Source organism: Ammospiza caudacuta, chromosome 4, assembly GCF_027887145.1.
Source record: "Ammospiza caudacuta isolate bAmmCau1 chromosome 4, bAmmCau1.pri, whole genome shotgun sequence".
In the NCBI taxonomy this organism is placed as follows: domain Eukaryota; kingdom Metazoa; phylum Chordata; class Aves; order Passeriformes; family Passerellidae; genus Ammospiza; species Ammospiza caudacuta.
In genome coordinates, this window is record NC_080596.1 from 18,182,410 (window position 1) to 18,200,022 (window position 17,613).

Here is a 17,613-nt window from a genome sequence, read left to right on the forward strand (position 1 = left end):
GGCACCATATTGCCACAGCCTCGCAGCAGCAGCAGCGTTTTGTTGCTGCTCGAAGGAGCTGCGCTCCTGTAGGAAGTGTACGCAGCCACCCCCCCCTTTCTCCCTGCCTCCCTGCTTCCCTCCCTCCCACTTCATCCCACTCCAATACTGGAGGCTCTCTCAGCTGCATGCAGTTGTCAGGGCAGACAGTCTCAGGAACTTGCAGTAGCTTTCTAAAGAAGGAAAAATTCAAGGAAGGCAGATGGACGGATGTTTTTACTGGTGTGAGTGAGCAATTAGTACACAGGGGTCACCAAGCAAGGGATTTGGATTTGGAGCTGGAAGCAGCAGGGTCTGTTTGGATCTTTTTAGCTAAAGGCATGAGCTTACTGCTGCTGTGACTTGCAGGGGTTTTTTCTCCCCACTGCATCCTGAGACCCCTTTTTTTTTTTTCCTTTCTCTCTCATTTCCTTGGGTGTATGGGAACATAGCTGACTTCAAGTATGAAGATTCAAGAACATCCAAGCATGCCTGAAAACAAGTTGCAAAGAAATCAAGATGCTGATGATCAGGAAAACAGCTTTGTATCTGAAGTGCCTCGGCTGGATTTAACATCACTGTGCGATGACAACAACTGGGAAGGTAGGATTGTGTGATGGCTGGGATTGTGTGAGTGAAATGGGAGAGAGGGAAACCTCAGTGGGCTGGGTGTATCTTTATGTGACCATGTTCCCTTGCTAAAAACTATAGAAAAACAACTTTGTCCTGAACATAGAAGTGAAAGTTTGGAGAAACTGGAAGCAAATACTGAATGGTACTAACTCTGATTGTCACTTAGATGTGGAAAATGAAATGTTTTATTCTTGAAGTTACTTTCATGTTCTGTTTAGTACTGTTAGATCTCTGAGGATTTCAAGATATCTTATTTCTTAGTGGCTGGTCAGTGATAATTAAACTAGACTGCCCTACACTTCAAAGCAACTGGGTATTTCAGAGTCTAAAAAGAACTTTTCTTCGATCTCTGTTTGGAAATAATGATTCACACCTGAAAAGCACAGCTGGTAAAAAATGCTGTCTGTCTGTTACTTTGTCTTACAAACAACTTTTTTTTTTGTGTATGCTGTGAAGGAATTCTGATGACCAGCTTAAATGGCAGTGTTAAATTGATTGTATGTCATATAAATTGCTGTAATACTATTTCTTAGCTCTCCTCTGCGGAGTACATGCTTAGTTGGCTGTACACTTACTCATTTAAGAGTGGGAATCTGGGCAAACTCTGTGGGTGCCATGACCTTAATTTCATTTGAAATTGAGATGAAATTCAGGTGTCCAGCAGTTTTGGGATCAGACTCTTTTCTAGTTACACAGTATGTGTCTGTGTACAAGCCAGAGTTGTTCTATTAGTTATGCTTTAGGAGTGAAAGGTTTTGACAGGGAAGAAGCAGGAAAACACAAGTGTGATGTTTTAATAAAGCAAGAGAGGGAAAATGTGCAACTAATTCATTGCTCTAAAATAACAATCTCTGAGGAACATTGAGAAGGGAAGTTCTCTGCTCCTGCCTCCCCAGTGTACGTGACCTAGTATGTTTTGCCTTTCCCTCTAGGAGGTGAGTAGTTATGACACTTCAGGTGCAAGTAAAGAAAACCCACAGCCATAGCTGCCTTTGATTGAGCCAGGCAAGCAGACACCGTGCACAGGAGGGAATTTTTCCATTTGCTTGCTAGGTGGGGATTCCCTGGGTGGAATCACCACACATGCAGCAGGCTGATCAAAGTGTCACAGAAGGGCTCCCAGGCAGCCCTGGCTGCTGGATGTTTACTGAGGGGCCAATTAGCAGAGCCCTGCAGGGTCTCAAGCCAGGGGGAGCACGTCTGTGTTCTCAGAGGTGATGTGTGGCTTCGGCCCTCCTGTGAATATTCCTTGGGGAATAATGACTTTTTTTTCTTCCTGCATTACTAATAGGAGTCATATGAACACATGAAGGGGAGTACACAGCTCCTCTCTGCCTGCCAAGGCTTTCCCATTGTATGAAATAACTTGCTTCTTTGGTGCAACTCCTTCTTAGTAGGCATTCTCTAACGTTTGGATTCTAGCTCTCTTTTGCCCTGCAAATATGACGCAGGATTATGGGCACATGTGACTGTGCTTCTCTATGATTGCTCCTTCCTCCTTCTGTTCACGTGTATTTCGCAGGAGGAGGAGGTGGGCAGTTGCAAAAGAATCAGCTGTCTGGGGTGAGAGAGACATCATCCCCTGAAATGCGTGCTTTCCAGAATCACCATTTTGTTGGTGTGGTGAACAGCAGCAAAATGGTGCCTTCTGTGTCTCAGCAGGGACACACTGAGTCTTCCCTAGCTGTGGATATGGAGTCAGGCTTGCAGCAGCCAGAAAGAGGAATATCTTAACATCAACTCTCAGACTGCTTCTGTAACTAACAGCAGAGTCTGCTGTTGAGACTGGCTTTGCAGGGCAGGTTTGTACCACCCATCCACACATCTAGCAGCAAGGACATCCATCCTCCCTTTCCTTACCTGCCAGCCCAAGTCACTCAAACCTCCACACATCTCTGCAGGATCCATGCCACAGCTCTGGTTGCATCCTCAGTGAGAAACAGAAAGGACTGTGCCTTCAAATGTCCTCTAACACTGAGCTGTTTATTGCTTTGCTCTAGCAAATGTGGTAGGTCCATCTCTTAGGAAATTACCCATTCTTTCAGGACATAGTTGAGCTGATGTTAGGGGTGATGGACATACAGACCATCCAGTGACCAGAGCAACTGCTGGGACTTGCACAAGGGATGTGTGAGAACAATTACAGGTTGAGGACTTGCCTTCAGCTGTAGCTGTCGCTGCCTCCAGTCAAATGTTAGGAAAGAGCCTTCAACAATGGGCACAAAATTATACAAGACAGCCTTGTCCATTGACTGGATTTTATTTGTCACTCAGGCAGGCTCTCCATCATTTGAAGAGCAGAGCTGCCTTAAAAGCTCTCATTCAGGGGCACAGAACTATGAGAACTGCTGCCAGGTGAGCTGGCAGGCCCTGTGCCCTTCATGTTACACTAGAAGTAATTTCTACTAATTTTTTTTTTCCCATAACTTTAATCTTATAGTCAAGTCTGTACACAAGAGAGATTGGCTGTACTTTTCCAGGCTGTGTTCCCTTTACCTAAAGCTGAGCACAGAGAGGACAGAGACATTTTCTCCCTGCTCCCTGCAGTGCAGCCTCACACTTTGCCATGTGCCCACCTTCTGCATCCCACTCACCTGCTAAGTATAGAGGCTCGTGTAGGAATCATCAGGCTGTTGATGCAGCACTCAGGGCATGAGCAGTGCCCCAGCCAAATCCAAGCTCTGAACTCCTTGCCTCAGTGCATTTCCCATGGTCCAGGACTGTTTTCCTGGTGTGCACTTGGCAGGTGTGGATCAGGGAGTTTTATTGCCCTGGTTGTGGACCGTGCTGTCCCTCCCTGTGAGCTGGAATGTCCCACCTGACTGCTGGGTTTGCCTGCTGAGCTGAGATGGCTTTGGGAGCAGGCACGTCCAGGGCTGCTTCCACAGCTAAAGGTTTCTGATTGTTGTGGATTACGTTTGAATCGGGTGCAGTGACTGAGGGGAACAGAGTGTTCTCTCACAGGCCAGCACTGTTGTGCAGATTTCTCACCAAATGTTTCTAATTCAAGCCCAGAACTTGCTATCCTGTCCTCAAGGAAAATCTGGAAGTATGTTGCTCTCCATAGCAGTGGCTGGCCCTGTCAGCAGGCAGCTCAGGAAATCAGTATGATGTGTGATTGCTGCTGATGTCACCCGATTACTGACACTTGAAAAAAGTTCTGTAGCTGAGATTTCGAGCAGAGTTTGCAGTAACAAGATCTTATGAAACAATCAGTTGGCATTTTTCTTCAAGTTTAAAAATAAAAATAAAAGCAGAAGTTAAAAACACAATTTGAGTTCAAGTATTGCAGCACTTGATGCCCTGAGGGTGAAGCTGATTTACAAATAGTTTTGACACTGACTTAATTGATACTTTCCCATGGAAAAAACCCAAAGTAATGCAGAAAAAAATCCATATAGTGTAGCAGCAGGGAAGCTGAACTTAGCTTTCTCATTTTCAACACTGTGGACTTAGATTGATCAGTTTATTTGTGTGTAACACTCTTTAGCATGAGAAATTAAAAGGGGCTGAGGCACATTCTATTTTTATTGCTAAGTATAAAAACATTACATTGTTTACTGAATAGCATCAAAATATTAAAATTGGTTTTTTGATTGTTATGCTATTCTATAAACCAAATACAAAGTTTGCTTGCTAGCTGAGAGATGTGTCATCTCACTGAGTGAAGAGGTGTGGTAGGGCTGTATTTGGGCTATTCTTTTGATCTATGTAGGAACAATGCCTGCTGATGTATTCAAACAAGGATATTTTCATAGTTATTTATAAGATGAAAATAGGTTGTTACTGAGCTAGTGAATGCTTTGGATGGAGGTTTAAATTACTTTATTCATTTCATTATGAGAGGTCTTTCTGGAGTCTTTCAAGTGGCATTTGATACTAGCACCTCAGGTGTTATAATGTGTTTAGACTTTTCAATCCCTCTGGACTTACTTCAATTTACAGTAGCTAAGGTTTGGCCTCATTTGTTTGACAGATGGGTGTGTGTAAAAGCAGTGTTAGCAGCATGTATGAGCTGTGTGGCTGCAGAGAGGGAACAGGAGATGCCTGTGGTGTTTTGCTGGCTGTACCTCAAGTGGTATTTGTGTGCAGACACCCCCTGTTGGCCCTGCAGCTCCCAGTAACCCTGTGGCAAATACACAATGTAGTGATAAAAAAAGACAGGTTTTGTCAGCAAGATGGCTTGGAGGTCACCAGCAATACACCAGTTTGATACAATAAATCTTTCTTCTTGTGTGAAGCACTTCATGGTTCAGGCTTATTAAACTCCCCAGCCCTCTATGCAGCAGGTTGGCTGAGAGGTTGTACTGCCATAGGCAATGCTCTGTGTGCCTGTGGAGCTCTGCAGAGCCACACCTGGCAGATGGCTGACAGCTTTGTGCAGAGATGAGCTGGCTGTGGGATTTTGAGAGGGAGGGCAGCACTTCTGAAGGACTGCAGCCTCACTGCCAACACAGTTCACTGCTTCTGTGCCAGCTTAGAAAAGGCATGCCTAGAAGAAATGCCTAGAGAGTCTGACCAAGGCATTAAAATTTTTTTCACTCTTTCTCTGCAGTGGTTACAGCCATGATGGCCAAATATTCCCCTCTCTTTTTTTTCTTTTTTTTTCTTTTTTTTTCCCCATGAAAAGCTGTCATTCTGGAACAAGGTGGGGCAGATGTGTAGAAAACTGAGATTTTTTTCCCTGAGTAGGAGAGATCTGTTCAGGACAGAAGAGGAGTAAGTGTACCTGCTCTGTCAAGTCAGTGGCAAAGAAAAGGTGAAATGTTTACAATCTCTATTGAGATTTTGTTCTTCAATTAGCAGGAAGGGGAAAGGCTGACAGCATTAATTATGATAGTGGATGCTTTAAAACTGAACTTCATAGCAGATACTTCAAAACCATTCAGTCCAGGAGTTCAGCAGCCTTCAGAAAAAGCTCAGTGCTTTGATAGCTATCTTGGCTAAATGAATTTAAAAAAGATATTATGCATCTTGTTAAAGAGGAATTAATTAATTGTGCACTGTCAGAAAAAAGCAGTAGTTTACCCTTAGTGGGTTCCTGTGTGTTTGTGTGATCCAGCAATTCCAGTGGTTCCAGCTGAAGGGCCTGGCTCCTGGCCAACAGGAGAGAGAAGGCAACTGGACTGCAGCTCTGGTCCATTTATTGATCTGATGTAGATAAAATTTGTAATTTGTACATATCTAAATATGTTCCTTGATGGATTGCTGTGTTGCTCTCAGGGGTCTGGCCATTTTGTGTCTAGTTGAGGTTTTGTCTTTTAAATGTGTATGGTCAGCAGGAGAAACAAAATTACCCATGGAGTCAGGCCTTCCAGGAGCAAGGGTTAAAGAAAACTGATTTTCTGTAGCAGCCATTTCTTCTGTCAAGTCTCAAATTTGATTTTCCTTCTAGGACTTTTTTTTTTCTTCTCCTTTTTAACACTTTCTTTTTTGGAATGGGAGTTTTCTGTTTTGGGGGAGTATTTTGAAATCAACAAAATACAAAGTAGACACACCCCAGTCTCAATTAGGTTACATAAAGGGCTTTGCTGTCTTTTGGGGTTTGATCAGAGGCTCTTTGAGCCATTGCAATTCCCTGAATGTCGCATGCTATCTGGTTTTAAATCCACCTTGGACAAAGTCACATACATCATGCATGATTAATAATGGCTTTGTTAGCTGGTGTGGTAGGAGCTTAATTTAGTTACTGCTAAATATGCCTGAATTTTCTAAGTTTATTCCATTTATGTAAATCCCATGGAGGTGTTACTTAACAATTTCCAAGAGGAAATTCAGTTTGCAGGTGAGAGGTATTCAAACAATTAGAAGTGAGAGATGTCTAGAAGAATTTCATGCATCATTTAACTCTCGTTCCTGCTGGTCAAATATATAATTTTTTTATTACCTTTTGTATTACCCTTTATTTTGCTACAAAAGATCTTGTGAGACCCTTCCTAAAGTCGTGAGAGATCCAGGGAAGTGGATGCAAAATATTTCAGGTATTAGAAAATGCTAAGGCTGAACAGAGCTTAGAAAACCTCTTTTTTCAGAAATTACCCAAAGGAAGTTCAGGCTGCCTAAGCGTTCTAAACCATGGCAAAACAGCCTACCTACACTTGGGGCTTGCACACCCCATGGAAGCAGCCCCTGTGAGCCAGGCTTGCATGTGCTTCTCTTACCACAACACCTTGGAGGGGCTCTTATGCAGGAATCTTGTGCAAAAACCTCCTGTCACCCCCTTCAGGGCAGCAATCAGTGTGCATACAGCACCAGCCTCCAAGCAGAGGCATGCCATTTGTATCCATGTGCTAAGGAAGAAGGCAAAAGGAGGAGAGCATCATTGGAAGATGTGCACAAGCTAAACAGCACTGAGCCTGTCACTGCTGCCTTGGCGATGCTCTCACACTGCCTGAATTGTACAGAGGGGGAATGTTAAACAGCACACAGGTTCTGCAGGGGAATCCTCATGCAATCCACTCTGAGCTGTGAAAATGTTAACCTTCTTCAGCAAAAGGAAATACTGCTTTTTATTCATAAACTGATAAGTTCAAAAGCCCCCTCTCTGTGTGAATGAAGAATAGACACACGAGGCACAGGAAACAATTAGTCCGTAGCTCTGGGACTGGTCTGGAAGCTTTCTATAAGGTTTTTGTTTTGTTACTTGACTCTGGAACTATTTGTTAGATTTAGAAGTTCAAAGCCTGGCTCTTAGCACCACAGGATTAGACAGTTTAAGTAGGAGCATGCAAATCAGCTTAGTAAACTATCTGAACACAAAATGTTAGACTCCTTATAGCATCTGGAGGGAGTGATCACAAGATTGAGGCGATGGCTTTCTGTGGGCTCTATTATGCTAATCAGCAGTGCTAAATTGGGTTTCCCTTTCTCTCCTACTCTACCACCTCCTGTACAACATTGCTTTTGCTTCTGACTGGTTATGTTGTCCAGGGGACTGAAGATTTCCTCTCTTTTCTACCATACTGCAAGCAGGATTGTGTGTGAAAGGGAAAAGGGGAAACTCAGACCATGTTACTATAATTGTTAATATGTGGGCTGGGCACCCTGTGGAACAGGTGGTAATGTGGGACACCTTTTCCTTGCAGATTAGAAGAACCTATGCTTACTCCTAGGCTTTGAATTTCCACTAACAGGCAACAGGGGGGCCTATAGGAGAGCCATTAATACACTATTCATTTACAGCGTTTGTACATCCTGAAAATGAAAAAAATTTCTTCTGGAATCCAGTTGCTTCTGCTATATATATGCCATGTGCCAGTAATGCTTTTTGTCCAGCATAACTTTTTCCTCAAAGGTGCTAGCTGGTGATTGTCTTGCTTGGTGTCAGTCCATGGTAATTCCTGGTCAGCCTTTGGGTAGTTTTCTGTTGCACCAAAGAGATGACTTATATTTGTGTAGGTTCCCTGCTGTGGCCAGGCTTTGTAATGGTTTGCACACAGGGCAGATGGGAGTAGTGACCAGAGAATGCCTGGTGACAAGAGTCACAGTCCAGGACGAGCAGGTCGAGGTTCATTAGAAAGTTACCTGGAGTCTGTCTTGTGTACAAAACAAACCTGATAAAACCAGCCTTTGTCTTACTGTTCCCAGAGCCCATCCCTGCTCTCTCCTCATGGCAGCGAGACGGCTTAGACTCAGATGAGGCTCGCCTTTCCCCGCAGGCCGGGCGCTTGATTCGCCAGCTTCTGGACGAGGACAGCGATCCCATGCTGTCCCCTCGCTTCTATGCCTATGGACAGAGCCAGCAGTACCTGGATGATACAGAAGTGCCTCCTTCTCCTCCCAATTCTCATTCCTTCATGAGGTGGGTTGTGATTTGCCAGTGCTGACTTTCTCATGCAGCTGCTAAGGGTTTGCACGGTTGCATGGAGCAGCATCTCTTTGGATCGGCTATGCTGCGTTGGGTTTCTGTCCCCGCTCACAGGGAAATGATATTTTATAAAAAGTTCTTTGTAGTTGGTTTCTGGGTTTGTGCATTAATAACTAGGGCTGTTAGAGCATCTTTTGCTATCTGTCATTGCAGAGTAGCAACATAGCATTCTCCCTTTTGTGGGCCTTGCCTTTGTTCCCACAAAGCTGAAGTGGCCTTCTCTGCATCAAGATGTACTGTGGCTGTTTGGATAAGCTCTTCCTGCAATCTCTGCTCTTGGCAGGAGACGGAGTTCGTCTTTAGGATCCTATGAAGATGACAGAGAAGACCTTACCCCTGCACAACTCACCCGGAGGATTCAGGGGCTGAAGAAAAAGATCAGGAAATTTGAGGACAAATTCGAAGAGGAGAGGAAATACAGAGTGAGTCTCTAGGAGTTCAGCATTTATGTGGAGATGGATGCATTAGCAGCAAAGGGAAGGGACACCAGGGAAGTGGGTCAAGCATACAGAGGGACACCAGGGAAATATGCCAAACATACAGAGGGCTTGAAAGCTTTTATAATGATGAAAGGGAAAAAAAAAAGGCAGAAGACCTGCTGCCCCCTCAGAAATCTGTGTGCTCACCAAGCAAATTACCTTTCCAGGTATTATGTAATATCCATGCAGCACAAGAAAGGAAAGCTAATGAATTCATAAGATTTTGACCACTGCTTAAGACAGTGTGGAGCAATAGCTGTGTTCAATTTCTCTTTGTTTGTTTATTTATTTAACTTCAGCATATGGGAAGCACAGTGGCTGATCTCATTTGCATGATGGTAATCCCAGGACACCTGTGCATTGCAGCTGCCTTCACTCCTGAGCAAGGAACCACAGTCAAGTGCTGCTGAGCAGCAGCAGTGTACTGGACTCTTAATTGTTCTGACATGTCCTTCTGAGGCACAGAAAGCTTTGTAAGGAACTGTAAAGCTTTGCATTTGTGTATCTTTGGCTATCTAAATGGCAAAGAATTGTACTGGAATGATCTGGTCTGCAGTAGGAAAGGCTGAAAAAATGCTGCTGTAGCCTAGAATTTGGGTTATTTGATGTCTTTGGGTGTAAGGCAGCCTTTGGTGTGGATACATGAGTCATAACACTTTTCCAACTGTTCATGCTAGGTTTCCTCTATTTTCGAGGTACCCTCTTGTTAGGAAACAATAGACACGAGGATTCCAATGTGCATCCGGCCCTCTGAGTCACTCCTACAGCTTAATCATTGGCATCAAATGTTTTGTGTTTTCTAAAAAGAAAATCCATTTCACAATGCCCCTAAGACAGAGTGTTGTGACAAGCAGGAGCAATTGAAGCAAGGTCTGAAGTTTGCTGCCCAGAGGTGTGCAGCTGCCAGTCAGAAGCTGATTTGTGCTGGGTTCAAATTCCATTGTACCCCTTTGTGCCACACACTGGTTTCAGTGAATGGCTCCTGGTGGTTTAACACAGATTCAGCATGGCTTTTCTTTCCTCCCAGCCTTCCCACAGTGACAAGGCAGCCAACCCTGAAGTGCTCAAATGGACAAATGATTTGGCCAAATTCCGAAAGCAACTTAAAGGTGAGAACCGTCACTGGTGCACTTTTGGGGGACAGCTTGACTCTGCCTCATTTAGATTTGATGTGAGGCAGTGATCCTGACACAGTCACATTTTAAAGATGAAAAATTGCTCATCTTTCCCTGCTCAGAATCCAAACTGAAGATCTCAGAGGAAGACCTTGGCCCTGTTGTGCGTCAGCGCAGCAACACGCTCCCCAAGAGCTTCGGCTCCCAGCTGGACAAGGAGGATGACAAGAAGCAAGACCTGTCAGACAAATCTGCCAAGCCTACTGTGGAAGTGACCCTTGAATCCATCCAGAAGAAGCTTCAAGAGAAACGAGCAGAGACCAATCGACCTGAAGACATTAAGGTACAATGTAGACAGGTCACATTTAGACCTTTATGTGCAAGTAGGTTACTTGTAGCTGCACAGTCACTGTGAAAGCATTGTGGTCTTCTACATTTTGTTAAAAAGTCTGCAGCCTTTAGTCTGGGCTCACTTGCTTTAGTTCCTTTCCCTCTGCCTTTAGTATCTTGATTTTTTCCCCCAGAGCTCAGTTTCTATTGTATGTTATCTTGTGTTCGTTCTCTGACCCTTGCATATTCTTAGTAATGTTTCTGAATTATTGCAATTTTTTCCTGCCCTATTTTTGGCTGTTTCTGTTGTTCCATCCAAAAGTTTTTGTCAATTCGGAATCTTCCAGTGCTTCTGGAGATTGTGTCATCTGCTTGCTTCTTGTCCACCCCAAAACTGAATGTTATTCTCTTAGGGTATGTTACTGCTAACCTTCAGAGTTTCACATTGAGCTCCATTAGCTGCTGTGATCTCTGAGGGTTATCAGCAGGGAGGTCTTCATGTCTGATGTGAGCTCCTGAGGTTTGGGCAGCCTTGTAAATGAAGTCCTTGAGTCTGCTGACATGTAAATTGTGCACTGCTGTGTAAGAGTGAGGCAGACAGCATTATCTTTGTTTGCCAGATCTGCAAAAGAAAAACATACAGCATGTGTTTTGACTATTTTCTGACTGTAGCAAGAACCCACAGCCTGGCCATTTACAGAGGGACTGTGATAGTATTTGGTGCTGTGATAGGGAGAAAAGGCTTGGTGCCAGGCAAATTTAGTGGGGAAATTTTAGCCAACTTAGTTAGAGAAGTCTTCTCTAGCTTTACAAGAGGTTCTGGAGTTTGTCTCAGATTTGGAGAAAAAGAAAGCAAATGTATTCTATTGTAGAATTAACATTTCAGATCTTAACTGGAAAAGATCCACCAGCATTACAAGTTGCATGGTGTTGTTTTTTCAAAGCACATTATAATCTGTAAATCCACTTTAGGTACATAAAATACCTTCATATGCAAAGTTTGTGTGTTTAATCTGCCTGCATTGAGCATAGTCTTCTACTCACATTAACAGTCTCTTTAGCAATGTAGCTGGGAAAAGACAACTGGAAGGTAGAGATGAATCTTTAAACCATAATGATGGTATGACAAGACTTTGGTTATGGCACAGATCAGTATTTTTTAAGTCCAGGAATCTGACTTTTTTTTCTTTTCTTCCTCCCTTTCCCTCTCTCTGTGCCACTTTTCATAGGACATGACACGAGATCAGATAGCAGCTGAAAAAGTGGCTCTTCAGAGGGCTTTGCTGAATTATGAAGGCATTCATGGCAGACCGGTATGTACTGCAGATTTTGGTTTGTTTGTTTTTTTGGGAATTTTTTTTGCGTTTTTTGTCTCAAAGTACATCTTTCTATGTCATTGTCTGTGGTTAATGATGCCCCTAAAGCCCTTTTGATGTCAGGTCACTAGAACTTCTTGCTCTCCAAGCCACACGTGCACCCTCTAATCCACCTCCCTGATCCTTTACTTCCGCAGCTGCTGAGGAATCTGTTCCAGGCAGGGTGATGTCCTCACACAGCACTGAGCTGGACAGACACCTGCAGGACAGAACCTACAGGCTGAGTGGTCATTATTTTGGGACTGTGCTCATCAGGTTCCACAGACATCCAGTTTGAGGCCCAGTGGACAGTATGCATGAGAATATTTGTGCGTGGTCCCTCATCCAGCCAAGAAGTTTGCAGTTTTCTGATATCAATGGTATAAGGCCAACTTATTTGTGAATACAGAGAATTAAGTTTTGTCTCCTGTTGGTCCTTGCTGTGGCAGAAACACAGTGGCTTCCAGGCCATGAAGCTGGCTTTTTATGAGTCACCCCTTCTCTTTCACTGATGTCATTGTAATCTTTGTGACCAGCTATATAGGTAAAGTAACTTAATTTCAGAGTGCTGCTAATCCCCTGAGCAGTGGCTTGGGAGCAGCAAATTACTGCTTATAAGGAGTACTTGATTGGTGCAGCTCACAAATCTGTCATTCTGCTGCTGCATGAGATTCCTGATCTTTTCCTTCCAAATTATATCTTCCTTTATCCATTGTTTTTAAAAAGTCTCACTGATTTATTTAAATGCCTTCTTGGAGTGCTAATATTGTACAGTCACAACTGTATTAGCAACTGAAAATGGCATAGTTACATGAGAGGACAGGCAGATTTATTCTTGTGTAGAAAAAAGGCAGCACAAGGGAATCCACTTAACCTTCCCTGTGTTCTCTGTGAGACCAAGTCTTTTTTTGCTGCTTTTACAATTATATAAATCAACAGTTGGCATCTTACTGAAGTGAACTCACTTCAGTCTGTTAAAAAAAATAACAAGCCAAGAGCCTATCTTGTCAGCATACTTTTATTTCCACCTACCTTTTTCAATGCCTCATTTGTACAACTGCTTTTTAATTTGTTTTGTTTTGAAATAAGCTGTCTATACCTAGTAACACTGAACTGCATGGAAAGGAAGACTGATCAGCTTTTGCTGTTCCCAGCTCCTGGCAGAGCAGCAGTGGAAAAGTACTGAGAGCTTGAGGAGAATGTGGATAGTTCAGCCAAGGGTTTTTTTCCTTAAAGATATTTAACTAAACAAGAAAAACAATGGAGCTCAGATTTATTGTGCAGCTGGGTCTTTCTGCACCAGTGATAGATGAACCTGCAAAGGTGGAACTGAACTGTTTTAGTTAAGCCAAAAGTCTGTCTGCAGAAATTCTTGAGCTGCTCTAACAATGCAAGCAATGGTCTGTTCTCAGCTGCTGCTCTTTTGCCACGTGGAGTGTGCCCCAGAGTTGTGTCAAAGGCTCCATTATTCTGACAGTCTCTTTGCATTTTGATGTTCTCCCAAAATATACTCAGGTTTTACTGGTCTTACTTATGTTTACCTAATGAGACAGTGTGCCCATGTACTAAACATTTACTTTCAGAATATGCTTTCTGTAAAGTTTGCTGGTGTAAATGAGCTGCAGGACAGGCTCAGACTCCATACACTTAACTTGCAATGCCTGTATTCATTATCTGTGTTGCTCTTCCACGCTGACACTCAGACACTGAAGGATGTTGTTGAACTTTTCCATTCTTCAACATACCTAAGGACTTTGTACCCATTCCAAGGCTTGTGTTTATTTTTCTGTACAGAACAGTGCTGTTAATCAGCTTTGAAATGTTGTTAATTGAAGGTTTGATTCTCAGCCTCAACATAAGCCTCATCATAGTCTTGGGGTTTTTTAAGTAACAGACTGTCTGAGCCAACAGTAGTGCTGTACCTCCTGTTCCACAAACTGCTAATCTTGTAAAGCTAGGAATAATATTATATATATATTTAGGTTATTCAGTTTCTCTAGTTGTATTCTGGATGGGCTACAGAGAAATGTCGAAAGTTGGAGGCAACTTGCTAGCCAGTGCAATTGAGTGCAGGCACATCAGCACAAAGCTCAACACAAAGAGGACTGAGTGAATTGTTTCATGCTGCTCACATCCCTCTAATCCATGTGAGCTGCTTACTCAGTGAACAGGCAGCTTGAAGCTGTCAGGAATTGGAGCCCTGCTGTGCCTTGGGGGTGTGGGACATTCAGCCCCAGAGCTCAAGACTGCCCATCTATATCCCCCTTATCAGGCCTGGGGATATTTGCATTGAGCCAGGAAAGGAATAAAGATCTTCCTCCTTTCCCTCCCTGTTCCTTTGCCCCCAACAGAGGGAACATAGGCTTTGTTATCAGGAGGAAGATGGATGCTACCTCCAGATTCTTGGAGTTCATCCCTGCCATCCCACTCCTGGCAATACTTACAGCCTTCCTGCCCCTCCCAAGCCAAAACTGTCTCTTTCTCTGGAGGGAGGATGTAAAAGCTTTAGAAAGATGATGCCAGTGAAAGTTAACTGCAGACAAAATAAAAAGCAGTTTAAAATTGCCTCACTGTCTGAAGCTGTATTCCCTTTTCTCCTGTTTCTGTTGTAGAAAGAGACTGCACAAAGCACCCTAGGGGTTGATGCTGATTTTTATATGGCTGTTGTTCAGGTGCTCTGGTGATTAGCAGCAAGTAGAAAGGCATGACATCAGTTAAAGCTTCCTCATAAGAGCTTTATAATCTAAAGTTAGACAAAAGATCTAATGGAAGGACACTTATAGGATATGGGTCAGACAGTGCTGAATGATGATCAGGTATTGCTGAGGATTTTGTTTGTTTTCTAATGTGTTGTAAGAAAACACTGAAGAAATAAAACCCACCTTGAATCTGAAAGGAAACCAGAAATAACACACTCAGTTTGTAATGCTCTCAAAACTGGGGAGGGAGCACAAGAAGGAATAAGGAGGAGTGGAATTAAGGACAGAGCAATATAAGGAACACCTGAGGTGGACATGACAGCACTATTCTATCTTCTCTATGCCACACAGCCATGGCACCTTCATCCCTTCCAAGCATTGCAGTGAATCCTTCCCAGCAAAATGGCTGTGAGGAGGGATGGAGGGCAAGTTTAGGGGGCTAAAAAGAAGAAAAACTGCTGGCTTGTACAGGAAATTAGGAGAAATAGCACAGCCAGAAAGTCAGCTGTTGTGAAATCTGTAGTTTACCATACTCAAGGGAAGTCTGCTCACATTGCAACATGCAGTCAGTGCAGCTGCTTTCTCTTTTCATGGGTCACAAGCACAGCTATTGAGGGCCGGCCACAGGAACAAGGATGGGAAAGCTCAAAGCTCAGCTGGTGCTTAGGGCAGCAGACGTGACTGCAAGCACTGAGTGCTGCCTCCTCAGGTCATTTTGTGCTGGGGACATCTGATCCCTATTGGTCATTTGAAGCACCTGTCCCTTACAGCCCCTGTACAAGACAGCCCACACAGCTTCAGGTGGCACCAGGCACAGGCGATGCCATGGTGGACAGCAGTTTCAGGGCTAGTGCTGCTCTCCTGTCATCCCCATACAAGTCTCTTTGAGCCACTCAGACTGAGGGTGATCACAGGCACATGAATTCTGGAGTGGAGTTTTTGTTGCAGGCTTCATGGGTGTCCCCTCTTTTTCCTTTTCAGGTAACCAAAAACGAGCGGCAGGTGATGAAGCCGTTGTATGACAGGTATCGCTTGGTCAAACAGATCCTCTCCAGAGCCAACACCATCCCCATTATTGTGAGTAGAGCACTCTTCTGTGGGGTATTTCTTTGGTTTCAAGCTGAGGAAGCAGGAATCACCACACTTTTGCTTACAACACAATCACTGAGGCTAAGTCCCAACCTCCCTTATTACTCAAAGATCAAGCAAATGAGTGATCAATGACACTTTACACTGAAGTTGGGCAAAGCTGGTCAAGGAACTTTAGTGCCCACCTGTGAGCCACGGGGAACATCACGCCTTGTATTGTTTCTTCTCTTTCCATTGGGCTGCTGCAGTTATTTCATCCATCCTCTGTTTGGTACAGCCTCACTTCTTTTTCCATACCAACCCATGCTGAGCTGTAGGTCTTCCATGCTGCTTGGTTCCACAGGGTTGTAGGTACAGGGTTCCTGTACACAGCACACAGACTTGAGTAGATCCCACAGGAGATGCCAGGTGTGTCCTTGGATGAAAGAAAAAGCCCTCAGTTTTCTAGCACTTAATTTGTATTAAGAGATCCTCTAAGTGGTGGATATTCCCTCTTTCAAGGTGGTGCTTTACCACCAGCAGGGAACTCAATACACCCCTCTAGGGAGAAAATTCACCTTTTTTAATTTTAGACAATTTGTGTAATCCAGTTTTTAAAAATTAATTAATCTAAAAAACCCACACAGAATACTTCAAGCCTAACTATGGAAAAGAGTTCTTTTATCAAAGTTCCTGTTTACTCTATCTGTCGTGTATGAACTTTTTTTTGCTTTTCCTGAGCAGTGCTCATGTCCTGCCCACTTTCTGTAGACGGCCAGTGAAGTGAATTGGCTGGCACAGCATTACCCACTGCAGTGTCACTGAGGGGTGGGGCTTTTTTCTGCAAATGCTGGGAGGTGTTCCTGGTCCTACATTTAAAACAAATAAAAAGCTGTTCCTCCTGTAATATGCAAAATAGTCCCCAAAATGTGTGCTGTGAAGACAGTGCTGGCAGTCGAGGAGGAAGCTGTGTAGGTGTGCATGGGCAGCATAATGCAAAGCTGTCAAAGAGAGCCCAGGTCCTGTTAATGCACAAAACTGAAAATCCATAGAGGCTAGCAGAGGAGAGATTAGACTGTTTTCTTCCCCAGTCTTCTGAGTGAGAATAGTGAGAGGCTTATAGAGAGACAGAATGCATTTGAAAATCCATCTCTACATCAGTAGGTACTTCAGTGGGGAATCAGGCTCCTGGAAAGCAAATCTGGAGAGCCTGTCTGAGCTTACCCTGTAGCTCTGGAGAGCCAGCCACTGGGCTGGGGATTATTTTCTTAGAGCCTTTGCATCATAGTCACTACCCAGCTAATAATCATCCAAGTTTCTTTTTTAAAACAGATTGGCAGTGGTGTCCTTTGCTAAGCAGCATCCTGAGAGAAAACAGCCCAAGGTTCAGGGGTTTGCCAGGCCTGTTTTTCTTCCTTGAGAAAGCTATTTCTCCTGGTGGTCCAGCAATGAGCTGGGAGTGTGTGGGTGAGAATGAGCTGAGAGCAGGTGGTGGAGGAGAAAGGGGTTCACAATGTAACATACTTGTTAACACCTGTCACAGGGTTCCCCCTCCAGCAAGCGGAGAAGCCCTTTGCTGCAGCCAATTATCGAGGGCGAAACAGCTTCCTTCTTCAAGGAGATAAAGGTGAAGACCTCCAGCTGCTAACTAATTGCTCAGTTTGCATCAACTTTCCCCTTATACCAATGAAACAGAATGGTTGATTGATTTTTTTTTTCATCAGTGTTGATTTTTTTGCAGTGTCCTCCTGAAAAATCAGTAGCTGCTTTAAGCCTCGCCAATTCTGATCAAATTCTTCCCTTGTTGTAGATAAGACTACAGTGTTTCCTTGGCTTTGCATTCTTTCCTATCCTTGTCCCTTCCCCTCCATCTGTACATAATATATTTTATTTTGCTTTAAAAAAAATTACAAAATCGCAGTTACCCGTGTACCTTGCTTTTTTTCTTGCTTTCCTCCTTTCTTTTAAAAGACACTAACTTGTTTTGCAGTAGTTTCTCTCACTCCCAGGCTCTGTGGCTTGCTCACAGCACCGTGGCAGGAATGAGCT

The 17,613-nt window shown here is 43.7% G+C and overlaps 1 protein-coding gene across 3 annotated transcripts in view; it reads left to right on the top strand.

The window, feature by feature from the left end:
• Positions 1-17,613, top strand: part of FAM13A (family with sequence similarity 13 member A) — a 125,468-nt gene that overhangs the window by 92,177 nt on the left and 15,678 nt on the right. For 2 of the 3 annotated variants that reach the window (XM_058803377.1, XM_058803379.1), the window contains 8 exons: positions 471-621; positions 8,239-8,452; positions 8,802-8,940; positions 10,025-10,106; positions 10,235-10,455; positions 11,672-11,755; positions 15,478-15,573; positions 17,108-17,191. In XM_058803377.1, coding sequence (XP_058659360.1) covers positions 471-621; positions 8,239-8,452; positions 8,802-8,940; positions 10,025-10,106; positions 10,235-10,455; positions 11,672-11,755; positions 15,478-15,573; positions 17,108-17,191 — 1,071 coding nt within the window. The remainder of the gene's footprint in view (positions 1-470; positions 622-8,238; positions 8,453-8,801; positions 8,941-10,024; positions 10,107-10,234; positions 10,456-11,671; positions 11,756-15,477; positions 15,574-17,107; positions 17,192-17,613) is intronic. The other variant, XM_058803378.1, reaches the window with a different exon arrangement.